The sequence below is a fragment of the Desmodus rotundus genome, chromosome 8 (assembly GCF_022682495.2).
Source record: "Desmodus rotundus isolate HL8 chromosome 8, HLdesRot8A.1, whole genome shotgun sequence".
Lineage (NCBI taxonomy): Eukaryota > Metazoa > Chordata > Mammalia > Chiroptera > Phyllostomidae > Desmodus > Desmodus rotundus.
In genome coordinates, this window is record NC_071394.1 from 107,813,066 (window position 1) to 107,839,916 (window position 26,851).

The 26,851-nt window shown below is 40.8% G+C and overlaps 1 protein-coding gene across 1 annotated transcript in view; it reads right to left on the minus strand.

Annotated features, from left to right (window-relative positions):
* LOC112309687 (collagen alpha-6(VI) chain) overlaps positions 1-26,851 on the minus strand; it is a 140,105-nt gene that overhangs the window by 61,465 nt on the left and 51,789 nt on the right. Inside the window, exons 10-21 of the mRNA XM_024565909.3 lie at positions 20,593-20,936; positions 20,430-20,508; positions 16,666-16,820; positions 13,215-13,307; positions 12,010-12,063; positions 10,117-10,188; positions 10,004-10,030; positions 9,626-9,670; positions 9,480-9,533; positions 8,397-8,459; positions 4,435-4,500; positions 3,114-3,167 (exon numbers count right to left, since the gene is read on the minus strand). Coding sequence (XP_024421677.2) covers positions 3,114-3,167; positions 4,435-4,500; positions 8,397-8,459; positions 9,480-9,533; positions 9,626-9,670; positions 10,004-10,030; positions 10,117-10,188; positions 12,010-12,063; positions 13,215-13,307; positions 16,666-16,820; positions 20,430-20,508; positions 20,593-20,936 — 1,106 coding nt within the window. The remainder of the gene's footprint in view (positions 1-3,113; positions 3,168-4,434; positions 4,501-8,396; positions 8,460-9,479; positions 9,534-9,625; positions 9,671-10,003; positions 10,031-10,116; positions 10,189-12,009; positions 12,064-13,214; positions 13,308-16,665; positions 16,821-20,429; positions 20,509-20,592; positions 20,937-26,851) is intronic.

Below are 26,851 nucleotides of genomic sequence, written 5' to 3' on the forward strand. Positions count from 1 at the left end.
CTTAAATCCTACACTTTTCCCTTTCCCATTGCTCCCCAAGCACTACCAGCTTGCTTTTTTCACTTTCTATTGTCTTATCAGTTCTTTAGGCTCTTTTTAGAGCTGTCTAAATTTTGTCTCAATTTTTTTTTTGAGACTTTAGAGAACGATTTGCCAGAGTTGTTTCACCTTTTCCTTAAGTAGTTCCTCTTCCAACAAGTGTTTATCTGCCCTGGAATCATCTAGCTTTCCTGTTTTCTTGTCATTTTTATGCCTAGGTCCTGATTAGTAATCATCTGATTAGTAATAAAGATTTTTAATATTTTTCATTATTTATCACCTTTGAATAGGGTCACCTATTTACTAACTTGGGTCGATAGCTTTGATACAGGTATGTTGCCTCCAGCACTTTCTCATCATGAATTATTTCTTTTATCTTATGGCTCCCTCTTCTTTCAAATTCTGACATTTAAGAGACTCGTAGATACACTCTGGTGTCTCTTCAGATCCTATAAATCTTTTGCCTTTTTGAGACTCATGGAGCTCACACAAGCCCCGTAACTCATAGCTTCTCCATGCTGTGATAGCCACTGTTTCTTCTCCTGTCTCTGCAGCTCCGTGGCCTGCCTAGACTGCTACGCTGCAGACATTAAAACTGGAATGTTCTTCAGTTTCTCATTGCTTCTGTCTCCTCTGCTAAATGGCGTCCATCAGGATATTCCCTGAACTTCTCAAAATTTATAGTATCCCTGGAATTTGTTCACCAGCTTTTTCAGGAATAGGCCAGCTACTTTTTGAAAACCGTGATACCTGCTTGAGACCCACGGCGGCCTGTGTCAGCTCTCCAAAGTCTCCTTCATGAGGACCCAGATTTTAAAGTAGTTGGCCAATAGTTGTCCCATGTAGCTTAAAGTTGTGGTCATGGTTTGTTAAACTATTTTAAATTTCTTTTGTTGTTTTTGGTGAGATGCACAAATGGGAAACAGTATAAACAAAACACCTTGACTTTGCCATCTTTAGCTGGAAGTCCTACTTTTACTCATGAATGACGCTGCTGAACCTAAAACCCAAGACAACGCCATATTTCTTAGGAGTTGTACAGGGTAACATGTGATGAAATGGCATCAGCCTCTAGAGGGACTACGGCCTCTGTAAAATAATAAAAGTACATCTTCCATGCCAGGATCTCTTGGATGGTATTCTTTAAGTTCAAAATATTTTCTTGGGGTATGTAAGCTGGCGACACCCTTTTAAAAGATGAAATGAATAACAAATGTATGTCTTTATCTTTAGATGCATTAAAACGGCAGTAGTAAAGTGCTTGCCCAGCAATCAAATTCTGCACATTTTAATTGTTATCTCTGTTTTTAGTTCCATCTCTCTGCTTCGCAAAGGAGTGTCTTCCAAGATAGAAGACATTTTTCTTGATGGAGTACAATAGCTGGCTCTATTTCAGCCCAGAAAATACAATGCATAATAAATGCAATATATTAAACTTGTTTTTATTGGTGCTCATTTTTAAAACATTATATATTTTGAGGGTGGGGAGGTAAAGGCAATTGGAGAAGGTTGGATAACTAGATAAAGAATGAAAGAAAATGGTGCACAGTGAGATGAGGCAGGTCTAATTTAGAATCCACTACAGGCATTTAAGTATATTTTATCAAAGTATCTCTTTGGGTACTTTGGGTAAAGATTTTCTTTTACAACCTCTGTGCTCTTCCAAGAAGTCAAGTGTAGACTCTTTTGTTTAAAGTATTCACCAAACAAACAAACAAATATATAAAAAAGATCCCCAAAAGTTCCATAAGCAAGTAACCAAATTTCACTCTCAGGTATATATTTTTATGCCTCAAAAATACATCATATTTTCAACAGTATGGAGGTTCCTCAAAAAACTAAAAATAGCACTACCAGCAATTCCGCTTCTGGGTATTTATCAAAGAAAATGAAAACACTAATTCAAAGAGATACCCCCATGTTCACTGCTGTATTATTTACAAAAGCCAAGACATGAAAGCAACTTGTGTCCACTGATGAATAAATGAATTAAAAAATGTGGTGTGTATATACACAATGGATTTATTTACACAATAAATATTATCCACCCATTGAAAAAGAATGAAATCTTGCCATTTGCAACAACAAGGATGGACCTTGAGGGCGTTATGCTACGTGCAATAAGTCAGAGAAAGACAAATACTGTGATCTCACTTATGTGTGGAATCGTGAAACAAAAGTTCATGGGCGCAGAGAGCAGATTGGAGGCCGCCAGAGGTGGAGGGTATAGGCTGAATGGAGATGGGGGAAGGCGGTCAAAAGAGAAACATTTCCAGTTATAAAATAAATGAGTCACAGGATACAAGGTACAGCATGGTGACTATAGTTAGTAATACTATGTTGTGTATTTGAAAGTTGCTATGAGAAGTAAATCTCAAAAGTTCCCATCACAAGAAAAAAATCTGTAACTCTGAGTGGTGACGGATGCTTCCTAGACTCGCGGTGATCGCTTTGCAACATGTACACACACCCAGTCATGCTGAACACCTGGGACAAATATATTATATCTCAATAAAAATATATAATGCTTCAAAACTGAGCACAAATAAAAACTAGTTTAATATGTCACATATATTATACATTATATTTTCTGGGCAGAAGTTCATAGAACCAGCTATTATACTCCAGCAAGAAACTATTTACAAGGTGGAAAAAAATGGAAGTAAGAACAGAGAGAGGACTTCAACCAGGACTCACTTTTCAAGTGCATAGCTATACAATTTGGCAGGGAATGGAGTTTTAGACTTAAAACGGCGTCACTGGCCACCTCAGTTAGCCTAGTCAGGAGGCCAAGCTCTGACACCTCTTCCCCTGGTGGGCTGCTGCTTTGTCCTCTTTGCCTAGTTCTTTCTCCTGACTGGTAATTTCCAATTTACCAACTGGTGCCGCAGCCAGCAGCCTCCTGCCTGAGCTTCTGGGGCTTCCCTGAGTCCTTTTCCAGCTCTGTTCTCAGGTCAGTGTCCCCAGGGTACTGAGCCCCACAGAACCAGCCCACCACTCCCCCCCACTCAGCCATTTTCATCACAAGATGGGCTACTGGAGCAGTGGGTCTCCTTGTTTAGAAAGGATCTTACTGTGTCACTTCTGGAGCCCGGTGTTCCAGGGGGTCCTGGCACGCCTCTTCTACCCTGTCAAAGGAATAAAACAGATGTGTGACAGTAATTACACAGCACGGACACATTTCTCCTCAACATCAGCCAGTTTGCTCCTGGGAGGCAGGATGGGTACCCACCAACTGGAGAGTTATTCTCCTTTTGGAATGTAGCTCTGCTTCCACTGGTCATAAATCATCTCTATGTGGGTAATGAGGAACTGCAGGACAAAATGCCAATGACATGGCTTCATCTGTTTGTCACCGCTGCCTAACGTGCAATTATGGCGCAGTTAGAATGTTTAAATCACACTCTCCCCACAGAGTGGATAAGTAGAGCATGCCGCATGCCCGCACAGACACTGCGCGTCTGGATTTCTACCTTTGGATTTCTTGTTCTGTTTAGCTAACCTGTGTAGATTGTACCCTAATGTGAATAAAACTGTGAGTATCTCCCAAGACTTACAAGTCTCCCCAAGATAGAAAAGGAAGGAAATAATTATGAGTCTACAATGAAACTTACATTTACCATTTAATAAAAATTATGGGTGACATTTCCTACAGGGTTCTCATATGGCAGGGTTAGTCACTGAATTCCCACCATAACCGTCAAAAGTAGGCTTTCTGTCTTATTTTGCATCTGAGAAAATTAAGGTTTACAGAAAGTGGCCCAAGGTAAGGGATAGGTCCTGAAACAGGGCCCAGCCTGTCCCCAAAGCAAAGTCCTTCCACCATATCAGACTTCCCCACCAGGTCGAATGGCCAAGGATACTTCCTCAACCAAAAGATCCAGCATTATCCAGATAATAATTTTTTTTTTAATTCTAAAAAAATAACTTAAGATGATCCAATTGCTACTTGGGAAGGTTCATGAGACCATTCCCAGGAGACTTGCCTCCAGCATGTGGGCTGTACAGTGTAACAGATTTTGTGCTTTTTTATCGCACAAAAGAACATGCTGGCTTCTGTGGTATGTGTCCTCTGGATCCCAGGAAGACCAACAACCCTTTTGATGGTTCTTATTAGCTAGTCCAACATTTAAGTTAGAGTTTGGATGTTTACACACATAAATGATGACCTCAAGGGTATGGCTTGGTGAAGCAAGGCACCCCAAGTTCAGAAGAAGAGACTGTTCCTTGAATCCCATAGTAGCAGATAAGAAGGATTGAAAGATCCTTTTGTTCCTAAAAGTAACTTTTGTATGAAGTATATCCACTCTGATTCGAAATTCGTTCTATGCATTTCATATTCTACTATGAAGACTCGAGCCTCACAAGTTTACTTTCAAATGCCCCCATAATTACTTGTTGTCCACGTTCTCCTTTCAAGCCCTTGGGTCCTTCTACGATATTGTCAAGTCCAGGAACTCCCTGAAAATAGGAAATAAAAAGAAAAATTAATAGGTTTTGAACAATTCTCCTTAAAAATGTGACTTGTTTGTAACATATTTAGTTACCCCCCAAAAGTGGACAGAAGCCCAACCCAATAGAAAGCAGGAATAGGTTAAGACAGAGCTTTCTTTTCTTTCTGTGATTTGTATTATGAGATGGGAGTGGAAAACCAAGGTGTGCATAGGGGACGGGGTGGGGGGGATGTAGAGCTCACCATAGAAGGCAGAGCCAAGGGAAGCAAGGGTGGCATGACCTGTTTATGACAACTCTTATCCAGGGTCTAGGGGGTACCCCTTCCGGCTATTGCAATCCTTTCTCTTACTATTTGTTCTTTTCTCTTGGGGCCTAGGCAAGTTTATCTTGAGGTTTGGTAGACTTGACTCTCCCCAACCCTTGGAAAAGGCACATGTTTGCAGTGGGCTCTACCACAAGAACATCAGCACGCTGAGCAGCGCGGAGGGCAGCATCTGCCACCCACTCCCTCTTTCTCTGCATGGGCGTCTTTCTTCCCACATATGCTTACCCCTAGTTTTTCCGTTTTTAAAAAAGCCTGGGGTTTTTCCCAACAGTCACACAAACGTTCCCGCAGAAACTGATTATAAACAGGCACACATTGTGGGGTGTCATCCTACACACGCCAAGCTGAAAGCTCTCTACTTCAGGGAGTTAGGACCACAAACGGAGCAGCGTCCCCGTGGTGCCCGACGGTCAACGGGGCCAGTCAGTGCAGTCAGTGCACCAATAAGTTGAGAAGGGAAAACAATTATCCAGCCCCACTGAGTGTCAGCTGCCGGCTGTTTGGCTGACGGCCGCCAGATTACCTTCATTAATCAATAAGTAATTTGTGATCACCAACAGGGACATGTCACTGTTCCAGAGAGTTAGTAAGCTTTTTAAACAAGTAGTTTGTCCACTTACAGGGTTTATAGACTAATGGAGTGAATAAAGGTGGGCTTAGAATTTACTTTATAACCAATATTATTAAAACAAATAAAAATTATTTCTCTCTTCCACATACCAAAGCCAAAGATTATTTTCTACATTTTCTGTTTTATTCTTTAAATATTTCTCTGTTAAGTTCTCCAAGCAGGATATACCTAAATTATTACATAATTATATTTGGTGAGAAAGGTATGTAAGGGAAAGGAAGGTAATGAAGTCATGTAAAGCCCAGAATTTTGTTCCACTGCCTGTATAAATTTCTTATTGTGGTCTGACTCCTAACTGTTTGATTCAAGATATAACATGAAAAAATCATATTCCAGCACATTCTGTAGACTAGAACATCCTAATTCTCGTGTGGACCAATTGTTTGGTTAGTCTGAACGGAATGTCTGGTCAAGTCTTTCAAATTCTGTGTAACTGGACGTAAGAGCGTCATATAACTCAAATTTATGATTAGACGTGGGCTTCTAATAATGGTGTGTTTTAGAATGATAAACTGTAGCTCAGATGAATGATCTAGCTTAGCTTTCCCTCCAAGTTGCATGAGATTTGAAAAAAACATTTAAGTCTAAATGGGAAATTTCAAAGAGCCAAACTAGCTTTCATGTGATTGGACATTCTTGCTGAATAAACAGGTTTTTCAGGAATTTAGGTCATCTGCATGTGTCCCTATAAATAATCTGACCCTGCGTGTCCTATTTATTTTGTCAATCTTTTTATAACATTTAAAAAAATTTCCTAAAATAGTAACCCACAAAAAGCCCAGAATTGTCTTCAATTTGAGGTATATATTCCCAAGTGGCTAAGAAGAATTATTATGCATAGAAAAACCATCTAAAGTTAGTATAACAACAAACCACTCAACTCAGAAAAGCTTTAGTGGGTTGAATTTTCAGCCATCTCTTGAAGCCACAGAAGATTTCTTTCTAAATAAAAATCCTTTTACATTATTCAAATTCTTTAAAGGTGTTACATAATCATACAGACAATTTAGCAGACAATTAGGGGTCATTCTGGCTATAGTGAATGGCCGTTTTATAGTAATGCCCCAAATGGGTTTTTGGCCATCATATCCAGATGACTGAAATGCCTTTGTATTTGAATTACTATTTCTTAATTATCTGTATTTGTGGATAGTTTTTTTATTTTCAGTTAGATAGTCTGAAGTTGTTTGAAAACTCTCAGGTCACCAGACTTGTCAGGAGATGTCACTTAGTTAATTAACAATGCTGTCTGCAAGTGCAGATTCCTCTGCTTTATAAATGGAGTTGTCCTCCATGCATACCTAACATTTACATTGTCAGTATACATTGCACCAAATTCTTTCTCGGATCAACCCATGTGTCCTGGGGCGGGGGGGAGTTAAAGACAGCCCTGTGAGATTCCCAGGTGCCCCACACCCTTGTCTGCACTCGGTATTGTCAGTGTTTTTAAATTTTAGCCATTCTGCTCTGCCCCCTTCCAGTGGGGGTGTAAATTAGTAAAAAAAAACAGTTTGCAAAATGTTTGGCTCTAAAAAGTTAATCTGAATATACGAATTTCAATTATCACCTAAGCATTCTATTTCTAAGTATAGACTCAATAGAAATGTGTGCAAAAGTGCACCCAAAGACACATACAAAAATGTTCATAGAAGTGGTATTTGTAAGAGCAAAAATCAGGCACAATCCAAATACCCACCAACAGCAGAACCAACAGGTGAATCACGGTATAGTGACACAGTGGAGCACCATACAGCAGTGAGAGAGCAGGAACTATTGTTATCCGTGACAACATAAGTGACTCTCACAAGCGTAAACTTGAGCAAAAGAAGCCAAGGACAGAAGGGTGAATCATAGGTGATTCACTTGCTTAGAGCTGAAGAACAGGTAAAACTAATTTATGACCCTAGGCTAGTGATTACCTTTGGGAGAGCTGGCAGTGACTGGGGTGGGCTGGAGGGGGTTTCTCATGTTGTTATCTAATGTTCTACTTCTTTCCCTGGGTCGTGAGTACACAGGTGTATTTATATTCATAAAGCTATACATTTATCATTTGCACTTTTCTGATGTATTGTACAGGATAGTGATTATAGACAATGATACTATGTCATTATATACTTCAAAGATACTAAAAGCCTAGATAGCAAATGTTCTCACCACAAAAATAAACGGTAACCATGTGCCATGAGAGAAGAGTTAGCTAACGCTCTGGTGGTAATCACATTGCTATATACAAATGTATCAAATCAACACTTTGTACACTTCAAACTTACACAATGTTACATGTCAATTATATCCCACTGAAAAAGCTTAATAAATGTTTAAAAACAAACCTAAATCCTAATTCATCAAGGTTTTGGAGACTTCCTTATGTGTGAGCACGGTGCTGAAAGCAAGCCCTCCAGTACAAACGTTCCATTTGACTTGGCACGTTCTCTGTTGGCGTGGGCCCTGCCTTTTTGGCTGTGGGTCCCTTGAGAGCAGGTACCTTTGTGTCCTATGTTTGGCCTAACATAATCTCAGCTGGTTTGGATTAAAAAAAATGTTAAGCTAATGTACTCAACTGAGAAAGGCTTTTGGAAAATAGAAAAAAGATATGGCTTTGTTTCTTCTCTTCTGTCCATAGTTTGAGTCACCCAGAGGAAGAAAAGGAAGTAGACTGGAATCCCTTCCCAGCTCCGAAGTGCAAGGACAATTCTGCATGTGTACTCTCAGAAGACACATGAGCGAGTGAAGTGCAAGGGCTTCCCACTGTCCATGCTCATCTCGTGTATGATGAGGATGTAACATAACGAACCTGCTTTTAAAATTCTACAATTGTGCCTGTGGTGATCTGAACTCAGGACTGCTACTGCAGGACCTTCAAGCGGGGAGGCCTTTCCCTACAAACAGTGCTGACGGGAGCCGAGCCCTGACACTAGCGCACAGCCCGCGCAGCCCGGCACTCACAGGGTCTCCTCGCAGGCCCTTCGCTCCACGGTCTCCAGGAATCCCTTTCTTTCCTGGGCTTCCCTAAAGTTAACGAAAATCAGAAGAGGGACAAGACAAGAATTTTTAATACCATTAATAGAAACAAAGAGTTTACCTCCTCCCTGATTTGAATAATTAAATATTGTTTTTAAAGTTATTTTTAAACTAGAAAGGGAAACAACCAAAAAATAGTTTTGGGCATCATATAGATAATTTAAGAGTGGCCCCAATTACTTGAGACAGTGGTGAACTGTCTTCCAGACACATTTATCATCCTGTTCAGTTTTTACAGCTACCTTATACCCCAGGTATTGTTTATTATCTTTCTTTTAACGAGGCAGCTGAGATTCGGAGAGGTTATCCATGTTCCCCAAGGTGGTTGCGTCAGCTAGAAAGTGGGTTTCTGACTCCTCCGTCCACACTCTAAAGACAGATAAAGTAGATGACGGAAGTATGGCTGCTGCTGCTATTCATTCTAGATGGCAATATGCTGCTTTTCATTAGTGACCCCAGTTCTTCACTCCCCTCTGAACCTGTGTTGTTTCCCATGTAACTCTGCACCACCTTTCAACTGTGTGTGTGCACACACCGGCAAGGGGGAGGCAAGATTCCCTACCCCTGAGTTTGGCCGTGACCTGATGGGGCCAAGAGAAAGAAATAGAAATGTCACTGAGAAAGCTCCAAGCCTAGGCCTCAAGAAGACTCGAGACCTTGTGTGTTTCTACTTCCTCTGTTCTGCTTTTGCCATGGCCTTGAAGAGGTCATGGTCATCATGGACAGGCAGCTCTCTGGGCCCAGGAGTAGGATAAGAGACATGTGGGACAAAGCCCCAGACAGCCTACAGTCACACAGGAGCTGAGGGTAGCCATGCTCGGCCTAGATCAGGCGAACCTCTCAGACACATAAGCTTCCTGCTGCATGTGACTGAGGTTTTGTGATTGTTCGTCACAAAGCAACCTGTGACACTGGCCGATGGACCCACCTAGGGCAGCTCTTCTACCTGTTAATTACACCTTTTAATCCCAGTAGGGGTTTCATGTTGTCTATTTATTGAATCCCTACCTGCGATCCTTCATCACCTTTGTCTCCTTTTCTTCCAGGAAGACCACTGTCACCCTAAGAAACAGAGAAGAATAAATTCAAATCACCATTTTCTTAATGAGAAAATAGCTCAGAAGGGTCTTTATGGCACAAAGAGAAAGCTCTACCTGTATGCCACTCAATCCGTCAATTCCACTCTCCCCAACTTCTCCCTAAAAAGACAGATGTGATCAGAACAGAGTGTATTACATTTATGTGGAAAGAAGTCAGACACCAAACACGAAGTCTAACTTTGTGTTCTATATACAGCTTCGTGGTTAGGCTGGCCTTGGGTAATGTCAAAGTTTACTTAGTAATAGAAACTGTCATCAAAGAGTATACATTGCCTGCAATAAAATATAGAAATAAACAAAATTCAATTATTGACAATAAAAAAGGAAGGTCAACAGAAACTTCATTCCCACAATCTGCTAGCCAATAATCTCACAAATAAAATATTTTTAGACAGCAACTGGCGAGATAGATGGATATGTCTGGCACCATACCTGATGTCCATTTAGTCCCCTGTTTCCCTGAAAATAGAAAGGACAGTAGCGGTTAGTGTAAGAAAATGGAATTCACATTGGGAAGACTCCACAATGTCTTATGTGACCCTTACCTTAGGACCGTTGGCGCCATTGCATCCCTTAGTACCTCGCTCTCCCATTGGTCCAGCGGCTCCTCTTTCTCCCTGAGAAAGAGCACAGAACCAGGTGAGCTTTTTCTGTGGTAATCTGGAATCTGTCTTGGAAATTTGACAAGTGTTATGTTGGAGAACAAATGTGTGACTGCTCATGGTTGACAATCCAGAATTCATGCTACAAAAACTAAGAATGGAAGTAAATCAGAGCTACTCTGTTGACAACTTTGGTTTGCTTCAGATCCCGTGTGCACTCTGCCATGGGTGGAATAGTATCTAAATGAAACAGGCATACAAAGAACTGGCAGCAAAGCTGTGTTCTCAAGATTTCAGGAGGTACTCCAGGACAAGACAATTGAAGATTGGTGAGACATCAGAGAAGGATGCTCTAAGTATGGTCTAAGCAAGAGGCATGATTTATAGACCAAAATCCATTGTTCTCCCTTTTTCTTAGATAAATACTGCTCCTACAGTCCTCTTCACAATGACCCTACCCATCTGTACATCTTGTGAGCTGGAAACAAAGGTGTCATCCTCAGCTTTTCTCTTCCCAAGTGGTCAATAAGTTGTGCCCACTCTACCTCCATTCATACTGTCTGCAACTAAGATTAGGACAACTTTGTCTTCCACCTACCACTGCATGATTTCCACCTGTAATCATGGCCTTATCATCATCCACAATGTTGCCAGGGTATGCTTTCTAGATACATAGCCCCATCATTTTTACTTCTATCCATAACATCATTCAATGACTGCTCACCAGCTGGAAGACACTACTCAAACCTTTTGCAGGGTATTCAAGGCTCCCAACAATCTAGGTCTTGCTTGACATATAACCTCCTTCCACTGTGTCCTGAGTGCCTTTGCCATTCTGCAAACACACAAGTCTCTGACTCAGTTACATGCCCTTGAACACACTGTTCTCTCTGGAGAAATTTCTATTTGTCCTGCAGATGTCTGCCCAAGCATTAGCCAGTACGTGTATGTAGCCTTCTTCCAAGCCCTAACTGCCACCAAGGCTGTTACTTGAGGTTAGGTATTTGTTCTGCCACACTCTGTCACATTGCATCTCACTGTTCCTCTACTATAGTCCTTGTGTATAACAGCTGGGACTGTGGTTGTCTCATCTACCTTTCCACTAGTCTGGACGTTACCTGGAATGGGAACTATATTTGTCTTTTATTTACATTTATTTCTAGGGCCTAGCACTCTCCTTGGCACATGGTAAGATGCTTTAATATATGTCTTAAATGAATAAATGAATTCGTGAAGACTGTGGTAAATACTATGGTAAAACTTAATATACAATTCCTGAATGAATGGATGGATGGATGGATGGATGGATGGATGGATGGATGGATGGATGGATGAATGGATGGATGGATGGATGGATGGATGAATGGATGGATGGATGGATGGATGGATGTTTGGATTGATGGGTAAATGGGAGGGTGAAAGGGAGGGAAAGAGAGAGGAAAAGAGGGGATAAATGGATGCAAGAAAGAGTGAGATCCTTGGTAAGCAATGTGGCGAGTTGGTTTACCTCTGCAAAATGGGTCAGGAAGGGGCAAATGGCAGCAATTTGACTCCCCTGGTGAGGAAGATAGCTTTCACATTGGGTTCATTGTGCAAGGTTGGCAGATGGTGAAAGAGGAGACAGTAGGTTAATAGACCAGTAACGATCACCAGAAGCAAAGCCTGAGGACGATTAGGAAAGACCTCTGATTCTGCATACAGATCCTTAGAATCTGACTTTTCCCATGTCTCTCTGATGTGACACCATGATTTCATATTGTAGAGATGTCCTTAGGAATAAATGAGGCTGCAAAAAACAAACAAACAAACAAACAAAACAAAAAACCTTTGACTTACAGCAACGCCCTCCTCTCCCAGGTAGCCTTCACTGCCTTTAAAACCTGTGGATCCCTGGAAATAAGGAAGGTGGAGTACATTAGCACTCCATGGAGCAAAATCCAAAGGTAATCAAGCAAAATTATTCAGCTTTACAGTTTTACTTAATTTAGGAAAGAGTTTGAAAAAATTAGTTCTCTGCCACAACTTATGCTGCATTTATACACATAAAAATAGCTGAAATTTGAAATATCCAGATAACTCAGCGTTGTGTGGGTGAATCACAACCCTTGTCTGCAAGTCTCTTTGGGGTTATATATAGTGCTGGAGTTTTTGTGCAGACAAATGTTCAGATGAACACAGCTCTAGGATTGATGCTACATATAAAAAAAATAGACCACCCACATTCCTTTCCATTCTTTTTGAGCCCTGTTTTTAAAAAAAATTCTACCACTCTTTTTACATGAAATTGTAGCCATCAAGAAATAACTGGTCCAAAAACCATGGTGATTTGGGAATTATAGTTCTATCTATAAATTATTTAAGGGTCAAAATGGACACAAGCAGTATTGAAATTATTATTAAACACATCCATAGTATGTTTTACATGTTTGAACATTTCCTAAACTCCCAAATCATAGGTCTACATATGGGTGCATAAGCTCCTTCTGGTTAGGAAACATCTGTACCTGTTGTTGGTTACTATTTTCATAATTGGCCTGTTCTTGTCTATGCATCTGTGATAACATTTTGGTTTGGCTAGAGTGGAATGAAACATCTTAGCATCTTTTGCTATGATAGGGTGAGCTGATCTAGCTTGATTTTAGCAGACTACACAAAATGTTTTCTACCTGATTTAAATGACTCTGCAGTCATTAAAAATGGAAATTGAAAGGACAATGGAATTGGGGAGGTTTTCATTACTCAACATGAGAGATGACGATTGATTTTTCCGCTTCACTGTCATCATGCCGAAATACTGGGTAAGCAAGGAGCTCAGCAGTTGTTTCTTCTGAGACTTGAACAAAAGTTTTTAGAAAGATTCCAATTTAGAATGCCAAAGACAAGCCGTGATTGTCTAGTTTGGCATATGCAAAGAGAGATATAATAATAGGTTATCTGAGAGATTTTACCGAGAAGTTAAAATTACCCTGTATTTCTACCTAAACTCATGTCTGAAAGACATACCACATTCAAATAAAGTGAGTCATAAATCTTAAAATTGCCTTATTCCCAGGGGGTCCAGGATCTCCCCTTGTTCCATCTTCTCCAATGCACTTGCAGAATAAACAGCAGCATGTCCTTTCAGCAACATTGACCTTGAGGGAGGGTAGGAAATACTTTACATTAGGTGGCATTGCTTCTCAATCACACACGTTAGCTCACCAGTGCAGTTCAGATTTCTATCAGTTTCAGAAGCCTGTTCACCGTTCAAGTGACTGTGCCCTAGAGAGAATGCATGAGACATTCTTTAGTGTCCATCTTCCCTTCTGTGGTCTGCATTCTCCCCCGTGTGAGGACCATGGGGATTTAGAACCAACTCGAAGTGTTTTTGTGTTCTCAAAGTGGTATCGGTCTAGCCATGGTCAACTCATTGCATACTACTGGCCAAAAAGTTCATTTGGTTTTTTTTGTGCAATGGCTCTAGTAGTGCTTAGTTGTCTTTAACTTCATTTAAAACAATTTTGTCAGACTGCACTGTGACAGCTGGCATGTCATCATGCACTTAAAAAACATCAAAATTGGTGAATTTTTATGTAGCCATTTTAATATTGAGATGGAAGAAAATATACAACATTTATGGCATATTATGCTTTATTATTTCAAGAAAGGTAAAAATGCAACTGAAATGCAAGGAAAGATTTATGCAGTGTATGGAAAAGGTGCTGTGACAGTTCCTACATGTCAAAAGTGCTTTGTGAAGTTTGGTGTTGGAAATTTCTCACTGGATGGTGCTCCATGGTCGAGTAGATCAGTTGAAGCTGATAATGATCAAATTGAGACATTAATTGAAAACCTACGAACCCCTATGTTCAGACCAGTGCTATTTACAATAGCCAAGTGCTGGAAACAGCCTAAGCGCCCATCAGTGGATGAGTGGATTAAAGAACTGTGGTACATTTACGTAATGTAGTACCACACAGCAGAAAGAAAGAATTCCTACCTTTTGCGAAAGCATGGATGGAACTGGGGACTATTATGCTAAGTGAAATAAGCTAGTTTGTGAAAGACAAATGCCATATGATATCACTTATAAGAGGAATCTAATGAACAAAATAAATTAACAAGCAAAACAGAACCAAAGACATGGAGACATGGACAGACTGACAGCTACCAGAGGGGATGGGGGATGATGAAAAGAAGGGGAAGAGATTAGTCAATGAACCATGTATGAATGACCCATGGACATGGACAATGGTGTGGGGATTGATTGTGGGAGCTGGGGGTGGGCGGGACGAAGGAAAGCAAAGTGGGGAAAATTGGGAAAACTGTAAAAGAATAAACAAGATTAAAAAATAAATAAACAAAATAGAACAATCAACATTATACCACATGGGAGATAGCCAACGTACTCAAAATATTCAAATCAGTAAAGTTATTGATGATAATGAAAAATGTGTCTTCTATTTTATGGAAAAAACCATATGGACTTTTTGGCTGACCCAGTAATTTGTTTATGTGATTTCCTGTCTCCACCCATCCCAGCACTGACCATGGTGTGGTTGATCACCCTGTACAATTCTGCCCCCAATGTTCTGTCCAATAAAATGAATGCACGCTGCTTTCTTTGTTCTGTCTTGTGATTTCTGTGTACACTAAAGGATTTAGATGACGCCCAGCGTCACCCTACTTGGAACCGAGTCCACTGATAAATACTTCCAGAACAGTCTGTGTGTAACAGGATTTCAAGAACACCAGTTGCACAGTCAGCATTTCAGAAGCACTTGCTATAGAGGTGAGGGCACGAGGGGAATATTCCTCTACCTACTCTGGCCAAAAAGTCATATTCCAATCATATTCTATATTTTAAAATGTGAGTGAACTTCATCCTGGACCCAGTTAATCATCCCCTGAATAATAGACATATTCCACGGCAGTTTTATAATTAACCCACAAAATTTATTGTTAGGAACATTCTATTTCTAGCAAATGCCATGATTTGCCTTAGTGGGATAGAATCAGTCTTTGTGTTGAGAAGTTTCCCATCAAAATTAAAGTGTGATGAAAACGAAATCTTCTGTTATAACTATTTAGCAACTTCTCCTCTTTGTTCCTGATTATATAATGCTTCTGTTCTAACATCAGAAAATTCTTATTTTTCTGAAAATCTCTGAGAAACCAATAACACTTGAAACATATGAAACCAAATAATATTAGCAAAATAGATTCACCGAATTCATGTTAGATATGAATTTTCTTTGGATCGCCAAAATCCTACACTATCAAATCTTCTATGATTAACATTAAAATTAATCCACGTCTAAAATTAAGTTTTTCTTGTATAGGATTGCATTTATGTAATATTTAAAAACTGACAGTCTTGTTTTGAGGAATAACTTCCTCCCTCTGTGACTTACCACTACAGATTTCAAAGAGTAGTAGACAGAAAAATCCATTAAAAAAAAATTGTGTCTTCCTATGTACAAAGAAATTCAAACAAAACTTCCATGTTCTTCAATCAATTGTTTTTACATGATTACTACATGGAGTAAATTGTGTTGAAACATCTACATATGTAGAAATTCTATAGGTGCAAAATGGCAGAAGGTTGCACTTTATGGGAAAGTGTCCCAATATGCAGATTATGGGTTTTATAAATTATAAGCAAATCACAAATTACTAGCCATTTATTAAGGTGAAAGTAGTGCCACATGACTTGGTAACACTTAACCACTCTCGTTTGAATTCTTGTACATTTTTGAAAGAAATATGAGTGAAATGCATCTCATGCAGACATTAGGTGATAAAAGTAGGTTATAAGGCAAAAATCTCGGTTAGTCAAGACAGCCTTCAAAAATCTTTTGATCACTCAAAAAGCACAACGAAGGAGGTCTACCATCACATCGCTGGTTTTCCCTCCGCATTGGCGCAGACAGCTCTTTTTATAATTAAGCCCTAAATGTAACTGGCTCTCACTGACAGGCCATGCTGACCCTGGCGTCACACTCGGTGTGGCGAGCGGTGACCCTCAGCACCCACAAGGGATGTGAAAACTGGCTGGCTGAGGGAGCTCCCCATCAACTCCCGAATCTTGGATTCCCTTTGGCCCTTACACTCTTTGTTTTGAGAAGGACTGTAGGAGCTATTTTTTAAAATTAAATTTATTGGGGTGACATGGGTTAATGGGATCACATAGGTTTAAGTGTCCACTTCCATGATGCATGGTCTGTATGTTGCACTGGGTGCCCGCCACCCAGAGTCAAATGTAGGTGCTGTTTAGTTTCTTTCCCATCCTTCCTTTTCAGCCAAGTATATAAATTAAACATGCTTTGACACACCTCTCCTATCTTACAGTTCTTTCAAAATACCCTCTTATTCCAGCTGTCCGCTAATTCAGAAAAGCCTTTCTTCACTCCCAAATGAACAAATCAGTTCCAATTCATAAGCATAAATATTAAGCCTATACACAAAAGAAATAGAACATTTACACTCGCCTGCCTTTTCTGAACAACTTACCAGCTGCTTTGACAGTTGGCTCCCAAGATTCCTCATTCCAATAGTGAACTGCGTCTTGTACTCAAATCCTTTCCCAAATTCAATGTAGAGGAGATCAGCCAGGTCATCTGAATCTGTGGCTCCGTCCAGAGCAACAGTTATGAGGGCATTCAGGCCTATCCAACACAATGTACAATTCTCCGAGTGAGGAGGGCTTGTTATTTTAATCTTCGTGCATACGTATCCAAACTATTACTCTAGGAAAATGGTTGCAAGAGGAACCCTCTTTTCACTGTCCACTTCCCCCAAACACACACTGTAAAACTGACAAGTAACAAGACTAATCAGAGCACAAAAGGAATTACGTTTTTTAGAATGAATTATACTGGAGATGGGAAATGATAACAATGAGGTAGGGAGTTTAAAAGGGCCCACAGAACATGCTCAAGTACAGGGGAATTTACGTATCAAGAAAGTATTCTGAAATTTTGCCACTCAGAGGGGGTCTTTGGAGCAGTAGGCTGCACCACCTTGGAGTGCATCAGGAATGCAGAATCTCAGGCCCCATGCCACTGCTACAGAATCAGAGTCTGCGTTTTAATAAACCCCCTAGGTGATTGGTGTGCACATTAAAGTTTGAGGAGCACAGATCTAAATGACCTCATAAGGAATAGATAATAAACTGTAGGTAGCAAAAGACAGTAAAAGACCTCTTGTCCAGTAATTAGAAACAAATGACACATAAGCATCAAGAGCTGTGGCTCACAAGCTCAAAGAAAACTTTTAGGGACTGACAGGGCTGATGTATTTTACAAAGTAGGAACATTAAGTAATGATAGTAATAAAGCTGGCAATCATCAGGGTGGTGGTAACCACAGCAACAGCTGTGCTCTCATTTATTAACAGCTACTACGTGCCTAGAAGTTGCTTAAGTGCTTTGCATACATTATCTTATTTGATAAAATTGTATAGGTATGCATGATTATAGCTCTATTTTACAGACAATCAAACTAAGGATTGCAGAGGTTAAAAGACTGGCTCAGATGGTATTTTTAGGTTTATACCCAGAGAACCCAATTCCCCCCATACAAAAAAAATGTACTAAAGACATAATCATAAACACCAGTCCTAAAATTGAATAAACTTAGCTTTACAAAAACCTGACTCCGCTGGCGTAAGTTTTCTCATTTTTGTTATGTATGGGTAAGGGATTCTTTGGATGGGACATGGAAACCAATGGACCAGGTAAAGAAATGTTCAAGGACTTGACTGAGAGCTAAGAATGCCTTCTGATACAAGTTTACATGTGATTTTGAATGGAGTGAGGGGTGGATGAAGAGGAGAATGCAGAGAATGCACTTTCAGGGACATATCGGGGAGGCTCGAGTTCTAGGAGAGAGTAACAGAGTGGTTGGCTGAGGCGAAATAAAGGAAGAAACACCAGAGAGTGGGGTGACCAACATGTCCTGGTTTGCATGGACTTTCCTGGTTTTTGTGCTGATAGTCCCTGGCTTGTCTCGAGCAAACAGGGACAGTTAGTTACTGTTCCAAAAAGGAAGATGAGGAGAAAAGGGTCGATGGGGAGGGCTCGGAGAGGCAATGAGGGATGCTGAGTTTGTCAATTGGAGTAAGTGATTAAGAGAAGGAATACTAGTGAATTTATTTACAAGGGGGGAAAAAAAATCTCACATCTACTTATAAGTTTCCAGGAAACTTAAGAGTTAGGAGAACCATGGAAATGTTGATTTGCAGGAACTGTTCGCAGAACTATCATTTGTAACTGCTTTTCCCAGGATAGGGATTCCAGTCCTGCTCGTTTCAGAGTCACCCAATAAATGAATCATATGATCCAAAATAGAGTGTCTTCAATTCCTAAAAATATATTAAGGAAGAAAAGACTTCAAAAATTGGCAAGACACATAATCACTGAGTAGGTTCTGGAGTATTGGATCTTTAAAAATTAAGAGACTAATTCAAACCCCCATCCACATGGATCAGTAATAAAGCCACACCACCATTGAGGATCTTTTTCTCCTGGTCTCCTCCAGTTTCATGGTGATTGCAGAGTTAACGTGTGTAAAATACAGCAGTTTACACGGCCTAAAGTTAGGGAGGCTCTCCTAGGTCAATCAGTCACAGGGCCCAGCATCACCTGAAATTGTGTGTGTTTAAATATGGGAAGCCAGAGCTAGAGATACTCCTCGTTCACTGGACACTTCCCAAAGAACATTATGGCCATCATCCCTTTCTCTCTCCCCAAAGAGTCTGAATTTCTGAGGATATGAGAAATCTAGTTTCTGAAGTTGAAATCTATTTATTAAATTTTCCTTGGGAGTTAGGAGAATAAAGATTGGTCTTAGAAATCTAGGTGTTCTAAGAAAAACTTCCTGGAGAAAACTTTGATATGGTCTGTAAGAGGTACATTTTTCCTCACAAAAGAAAATCTGAAATTAAAAAAAAAACCAAAAACCTACCCACCCAAACTAGCACTGTAAGGTCTTGTTAATTAAAATTTCCACTACAGCTCATGAAAAAAATGCCAAGACTTGATAGAACACAGAGAAAGCAGCTTTAGGAAATAAAGGGCAAAATAAAAAACCTCGTTCTCCAGCTGTAAATTCAGTGAACTTTGCAATTTGTTTAAGATTGGAGAGAGAGAACCAAATAGCAAAGACAAAATCCACTCAGTCTCTAATAACTAACCTTGGAGGCTGATGTCTTAGGTCAGATTCTCTGGAAACAGAGCCTGAGATAGCAATTTGGCCCCGTACAAGTTATTGAGAAAGCACTCTCGGAACAAAGGGGTGAGGGAAGCAGGACAGGGCAGGAAGGGAGCTGAGCAGGACAGTGTTTCAGCTGCAGTCTAGTGTCAGCCTGATCCCATGAGGAACTTGGCGCATAAATCGCACCATATGGTGCTCTTTTGAGGCAAAGATCCATCTCTTTGTATTCTACCTGCTGCCCAGGGGTGGGACAGGGAGTAACCTTCCAGGTGAGGGGGCTCCCATTGGCCAAGGGCAATTCCTCAGAGAAGGGGGACCTGGGAGTTGTTAGCAGCCGAAACTCACAGCTGGAGGGTTGGGGGGTCCTGGCTGGAAGGGGGAGACTGGGTGAGGCACCAACAGCATCCACCTATGGGAAAGATTTTCTATTCTTAGTCAGACCCGAACATTTGGGTGCATTTGTCTTCCGCTGATCCATAAATGTTAGTAGGAACGATAATAATCCAGACTGGGCACTAGTTCTTAAAGCCTAAAGAGTCATGCCAGAGCTTTACACACTCATAAACACCACGGTGTTGGTCTCTGTGGGGTCTAAAGAAAGGAACTAATTAGGAAGTCCCAAAACATGAGTAAACTTGCCCAAGAATGCTTGCAACTCTGAAAACTTTAGGAGTGTTAGAAGAAAATAATCCCACTCTCTCATTCTTTGGTCAAAGAGAAACACGTGGTTCCATTCTGCTGATACTGAAGAAGTAGTAGTAGTAGCTAATGTGGGGCAAGGTGAGGCAGGAACACTCTCCAGAAAAGCTTAGGAAGAACAAATATAGTAATACAAGAGGAAGAATAGGACTTTGTACTCAGTGCTATTTCATATACATGGGGCACGAGGAAGAAGGCGATACCAATGTGTTCTGAGAACCCATTTGCTCTGTCAAGTGCGCACAGAGTGGGAAGGTTGGAAAATTCAGGGTTGAGTGCCTGGGCGCTGAAGAGCCAGAGTTGAGTTCTGAGATTAAAAAGCTAATAAATATCCCTTCCCGCCACCTCCCCCACGTTCAGTACCTTCTTTTCTAAGGTCATCAGATTTTTGTTCAAGTGTTTCAACATCATCATCCAATCCATCTGAAAATAAGAGAACCACCTAGGAAAGTATTGAAAAAGGAAACATGAGTGAAAAGGAGGTTGCTGCAGCCACAGACCAACACATAAAATAAAACCAAGTTACCTTGCCTCGGGCAGCCGATTTATTCTGAAATGCATCCCACAGGGAACTCAAGAAGTTTGCGTTGAGAACAGACGGCCCTTTAACTGTTACATCCTTCAAGCTATTCAGTATGTTTTCACTGTAGATCTCGAACTTGGGTGAGTATTTTTCCATGGCGTTGGTCACTTGAAAAGCCACGCTGACCTGGGTCTCCGTGCCCACCTCACAGCTAACCCCATTAAGGGAGCTGATGGCACGTAAAATGTCTTGCAGGTAGGTTTCCACCCAAGACTGACCGTCCAGCAAAGTCTGCCCCGTCTGATGAGTTGAGATGTCGAATCCTACCACAACATCCACGAAACAGTCTAGGGTTCAAGGGAAAAGCTTGTGTTATTAGATCAAATAATCACCATATTCAACTTAGATGCCATGTCTGAATCAAGGGATTTGGAATTCTTTTTTCTATTCCAGTTACAAAGTTGGAAAATAAGAAAGAACATGAGGGAGTCATGGAAGAGGCTCAGACTCATCCTTTCACAAACTGTAGAAGTAGAAGTACATAGTATTATTTTTCACTGGTAGAAAATCAGGATGATCCTATAACAAAGTTCTGAAAAATTTCCTTGTGGTGATAGGAAAAGCTATGCAGAGTCATTTAAATACCTAAACTATATTGTGGAAATGTTAATAGTCTAAAAAAACAAATCCATATCATGCTACTTATCAATTCAGGTCATTCAACAAATCCCGAATTATAAGAGGAATAGAAAGACATTTGCATAGAGAAAGTCATTTAGAAAAAGAAGTCACAAAAAACTTGTCTAAAGGAATGATTTTGATGATTTATCTTTGCAAAAGGCATGCTTCCTCTTTAAATCCACTCAGAAAAGTAGAAAGAGGAACAAATGCCCCGACAGACCCCTCGATATCTTGCTTGGTTTAAGTCCTACAGGTGAAGTTCCTGGGCTTACCCATGTGTAACCCTGTCAACGAAGGTGCTGCCTTCAGAGCTCAGCCACTCGCAAAGGCAAAGCCAATGCCATTTGGGGTTCAAGAACTACTCCAAGAGGGTATTACATTTAAAATGCTTTGCTCCTATACTTATTAACCCCGGGCACATTTAAGCCCTGGAGAAACTAGAAGGAACTTGATATTTGAAGCTGAGCCTCATAAAAGGAAGCTAATTAGAGAAGAATCAAATCTTGTGACATATATCATACATTCTTCTTTCAAGAACTTCCAGCTTGGCTAGAATCTTCAGCCCGGGATCCAATACATTCAACACCATACAGCTTGCTTGGTAAGTTAAAGGTGAAGAGTATGTATTTTTAGTTTGCTTTGTTTAGATAAGCAGCTTTTCAGATACTTGTTGTGTGGACAAATGCCTGCCTTCACTCCCTCCAGACACACTGGCCAGTGGAACATTTGCAAATCTTTGAGATGAAATGAAAATGCCAGTATCAATTCTTAAAACAAGGGCCAGTAACCTGACTCATTTTTAATGGAAAAAGGGTCAGATGAGGGAAAATAAAAGCCATAACTGATCATCAATTTTCACCATGACATTTGAAGTAAATCAATATGTTATCAAGAAAATCTGAAAGGTAGATTTTCTTATTTTACTATACTTACTTTACTGGAAATCATCTCTTCTCCAATATTCAGAAAGTAAGGTGAAGAGAAAGAAACTAGTCAGGAGGAAGCAGCAGAATATGTCCCTTCAAAAATTCCTCTTGAATCTAGATCCTTTCATTTCTATCCTGAGATTGAAAATTTCCCTCTGGAATGAGCATTGTTTTAACCCCCGACCAGAAAAACATTCAGTAACCAAAATGTTTTGCCTTCCAGGAAAACAGCCTCTTGCAAAAAAACAAACAATGACAGAAATGCCAAAATGTCCTTGAGTAATCTTGGGAACTGTCCCCTACAGAAAATGAGTATTTTAATTTTTTTTGTCTGGATTACTGAAAGGACAAACTCTAATAAATAAGTTCCCTGTGTTTCTTTAACTAATTCCAGTTGACAAATAATTTCATAACACTGTGATCCAAGGAATAGAATTTGGGGAGCAAGTCCTGAGTTAGCAGCTCTGCATCTCAATACAATTGGAGGAACGAAGCCGTACTAAACATAGGGACTCTCACATAATGGCCTTACAAACTCTACAGAGACATCTGCTCTGGAATTAGGAGCCTTCAAAGTTAACAAGAGGCAGGGATCATTCAGGAATTGAGCTAGGGAGCAGGCTAATATTGGATTTCCAAGAGAAATGAAGGATTAAACTAGGACAGCAGGAGTGAGAATAGGAGTAGCAAATGCAAGGGAAATTAAGAAGGTAATCCATAGGACTGGCTCCAGAGGATGATAAAAAGGAGAAGTAAAACCAGTGTTCTAAGCATTTGACTAGTCTTCGCAAACAGCATGTGGAAGCCTGAAGGAGAGAGGTCTTTGAGTGGGAAGGCACAAAGTTCAATGTTAGTGGTGTGCTAGTCACGACTCTGTTACTGCTAAATAACTTGGCAAGTTCTCTTAACCCTCTGGGCATTAGTTTTCTTTCCTATGAAAATAAAATTACATATTTCAAAATAAAAAAACAAAAGAACAGAAAAGAATGGATTGGAATGACAGTTACAGTCTCATGGTTCACTGCCAGACCCAAAAGCTCATTTTAATTAACTGACTTATAAAGAAGTTCTTAATTGGAGTTGATGCTGGCAGATGCTTATTAAGAAATACTGTCAAGAGGGTAGGCTATATTAATAAGATTAGAAGACAGACTTACATTTTTGTTGTTGTTCAGGTACAGCTGTGTCCATTTTCCTGCCACCACTTTCCCCTTCCACACACACCCCCTCCTCCCACGCTCAATCCTTCCCCGCTTTGGCTTTGCCCATGGGTCCTTTATACATGTTCCGTGACGACCCTTCCCCTTTTTTCCCCTGTTACTCCCTTCCCGGCTCCCTTCTGGTTACTGTCAGTTTGTTTTTTATTTCAATGTCTTGCTTGCTTGTTTGTTTTGTTGATTAGGTTCCACTTATAGATGAGATCATATGGTATTTGTATTTCACCGCCTGGCTTATTTCACTTAACATAATGCTCTCCAGTTCCATCCATGCTGTTACAAGAGGGTGGAGCTCCTTCTTTCTCTCTGCTGTATAGTATTCCATTGTGTGAATGTACCATGGTTTTTTGACCCACTCATTTACTGATGGGCACCTAGGTGGCTTCCAGCACTTGGCTATTGTAATTAATGCTGCTATGAACATTGGGGGGCATAGGTTCTTTTGAAGTGATGTTTCAGGATTCTTAGGGTATATTCCCAGTGGAATTGCTGGGTCAAAAGGCAGTTCCATTTTTAGTTTTTTGAGGAAATTCCATACTGTTTTCCACAGTGGCTACACCTGTCGGCATTCCCACCAACAGTGCACTAGGGTTCCCTTTTCTCCAAAACCTCTCTAACACTTGTTGTTTGTTGATTTGTTAATGATGGCCGTTCTGACTGGTGTGAAGTGGTATCTCATTGTGGTTGTAATTTGCGTCTCTCTGATGGCTAGTGATGCTGAGCATCTTTTCATATATCTCTGGGCCCTCAGTATGTCCTCCTTGTAAAAGTGTCTGTTCAGGTCCTTTGCCCATTTTTTAATTGGGTTGTTTGTCTTCCTGGAGTGGAGTCATGAGTTCTTTATATATTTTGGAGAGCAAGCCAACAAGAGGTAGTGTTGATTCTTTGACTCTCTAATTATGTCTCCATGCCTCACCCCCACCCCCGCCAAAAAAAAAGCCAGGACTTTAACATCCTGAGAACTGCCTGCTCTTCTCTAGGTAGTCAGAACAGCCAGGCTCAAAGAAAAGTCAGGAACATAAGCACGAATGAAGGTTAAAAACACAAACAAACAAAACCCCAGACTGGAGTTTAGCTGCTTGGGAGAGTTTGGTGTATCTTAAGATATTACACTTGAATATGGCTCTAAAATGTTGCTAAAATATTAAAGTTCCTAAACGAAGGAACCCTTGGTCAATTTCCCTGTGAACTAACCTCATCACTCCATGTGTTTGGCATGTATAAGATCACTTCCATATGCCCTCTGCAAACTCTATGATGGTTACGGATACTCATTAAACACCACGTACTTTCCGTTCGTGATCTCACTCATCCTTATGAAACACAAAGTAGGAACTCCTCTGCTGAAGAGGCAGCCGTGGCAGAATAGCTTGCCCACCATCGTTATTACTACTGCCTCCCAGTTATTACTAGATCTGAATTCCAAGGGGGGAGGCTTGTCTGGAGTCCATATGCCAAACCACCTTACTTTACCATTTTCTGGGTAGCCAGCGATCATGGGTGAGGTAGCTTACTAGTTCTGCTACTAGACTGTGAGGTTGGAAGTGACCATGGGTGGTTTCCTCAGGGAGCCCCAGCTTGTGGAACCCCTGTCAAAGGGCAAAGCCATGATGTCTTAAGTTCCAGATACAAACTGGTGAAGCAGAACACTGAGGCCCTACTTCTCCAGAACATCGGCATCAGATACTCTAGGTAACAACCATATCAAGAAAACAGGCAGCGTAATTTAACAACAAAAAGCTGGATTGGAGTCAGACAAGCCTAGCTTTCAAAATTTGCTTCGTCTGTTACTTCCTGTATGTTCTGGGTCAAGTTAGCAATGTTCCATTGAATCCCATTTCCTCATTTATAATTGGGAATAAAAATATAAACCATATAAGGTTTGGGGAGACTAATGAGATAATGCACTTAAAATGCTTAGAGTGCTATGCCTGACCCTTCATAGATGCTCAAGAAATATTAATCCTTCGTCTCTTCCCTCATATCTCCATCCTGAGTGAGCAAAACTAAAAAGGGATAGTGATGTCTCCAAGATTATGCATATTTTAATAAGAAGCAAAGCTAGAGAGATGTTCAGGCTGTGAGTCTGGTTCGCTTTGAGCCACACCAGGCTACCGTCTGATTTCCTTGAGTTCAGAGTCTACAGTTTAAGAACAGGCATCCTCTAATATATTCCCCATCCTTTGAAGCTTTATCAGTGTTCATTCCAGCCTCATCAGTCCTCAGCCCACAGCTTGGCTACAAAGGCCTCACATTCTTGCTTGCTATAGTAATGACTTCAAGTTTATCTTGGAGTACTTTCCTTATTTATTTATTTTGACACTCATGACTATTTCTTTTAAAGCTTGCTCACTCACTACTCGGAGCACAGACCCCTGGCTTTGACTTTCCACATGGTTTTCTTTTAGTCTCCCAAGTGGACACTAACTAGGTGGCTCCAAGATAATTTCTCCCCCTAGTAATTGCAAATGGGCACTCCATGTGAAACTGGGAGTTGATGTGGAAGGTTTGGCCGAGATCACCAGACACATTCCAAAGGATGGGGAGATCATGAAGAGAGATTTAGAAAGACAATAGTCTCTGATCAATTATGGGACTCTTATGCTTTAGCCTACACATTGGGTCTTATAAAAGACTTGAAGTTCAGAAGAGCATTTTTGGAGAGCGCTGTTGATGTGCAGTGAGCTCTCCCACCACATACACACATATTGAAGGAAAGGAGGTAATTTCCTCGTTAAGTCAAGAGAGAGGAGCTGTAAGAGATAACTTGGAGATGACACACGCCTTGACATTCTGAAGAATGAGGCAGAGGATGGCACGCTGCTCTCTCTGCAAAGGAGAGGTGGCCATGCTGGGGGTGGAGGGCACATAACTTCCAGTGTTTATCAGGGAAGCTGATGTTATTGTTTCCCTTGGAGATGTTGTGGTTACATGTAAGAAAAAGCTGTTGTGGGCTCCTTGATTCCCTGTCCAACAAGGCTATTCCTGGAAGGGAAGAATAAAGCTGAAGGCATCACCAGAAGAACAGAGGCTGAGAAAGGCCTAAGGGAACATCTGGAATGAAAAGGGAACATCTGGAATTGAGACATGCTTATGTTCCTCGAGGAAACTATGGTGGACAGATCCCCTGAGAAATGTGTTTTGGTGGGGGTGGGGGTGATGGTGGGCAGGTGGGAAAATCTTTGAAGGGCCCAGGGATGGACCCAATTTTAGACATGGGCTATCATCAAAGAAAACCAGTTTCTGACAGCTGCCATCAAGCACCAACTTCCCTGTAGCTCTTTAGCTCTTCTCCCTTCCCCAGCCCATGCTGGGGAGGCCAGAAAGCATGGTTAGCAAGAAGAGGGCAGGGCCTGGGAGAGGGGGGTAGAAGTGAGAGGTGGGAACAATGGGTAAAACACCAACCACATGCGACCTGGTCTCTGTGACCGGTGAGCA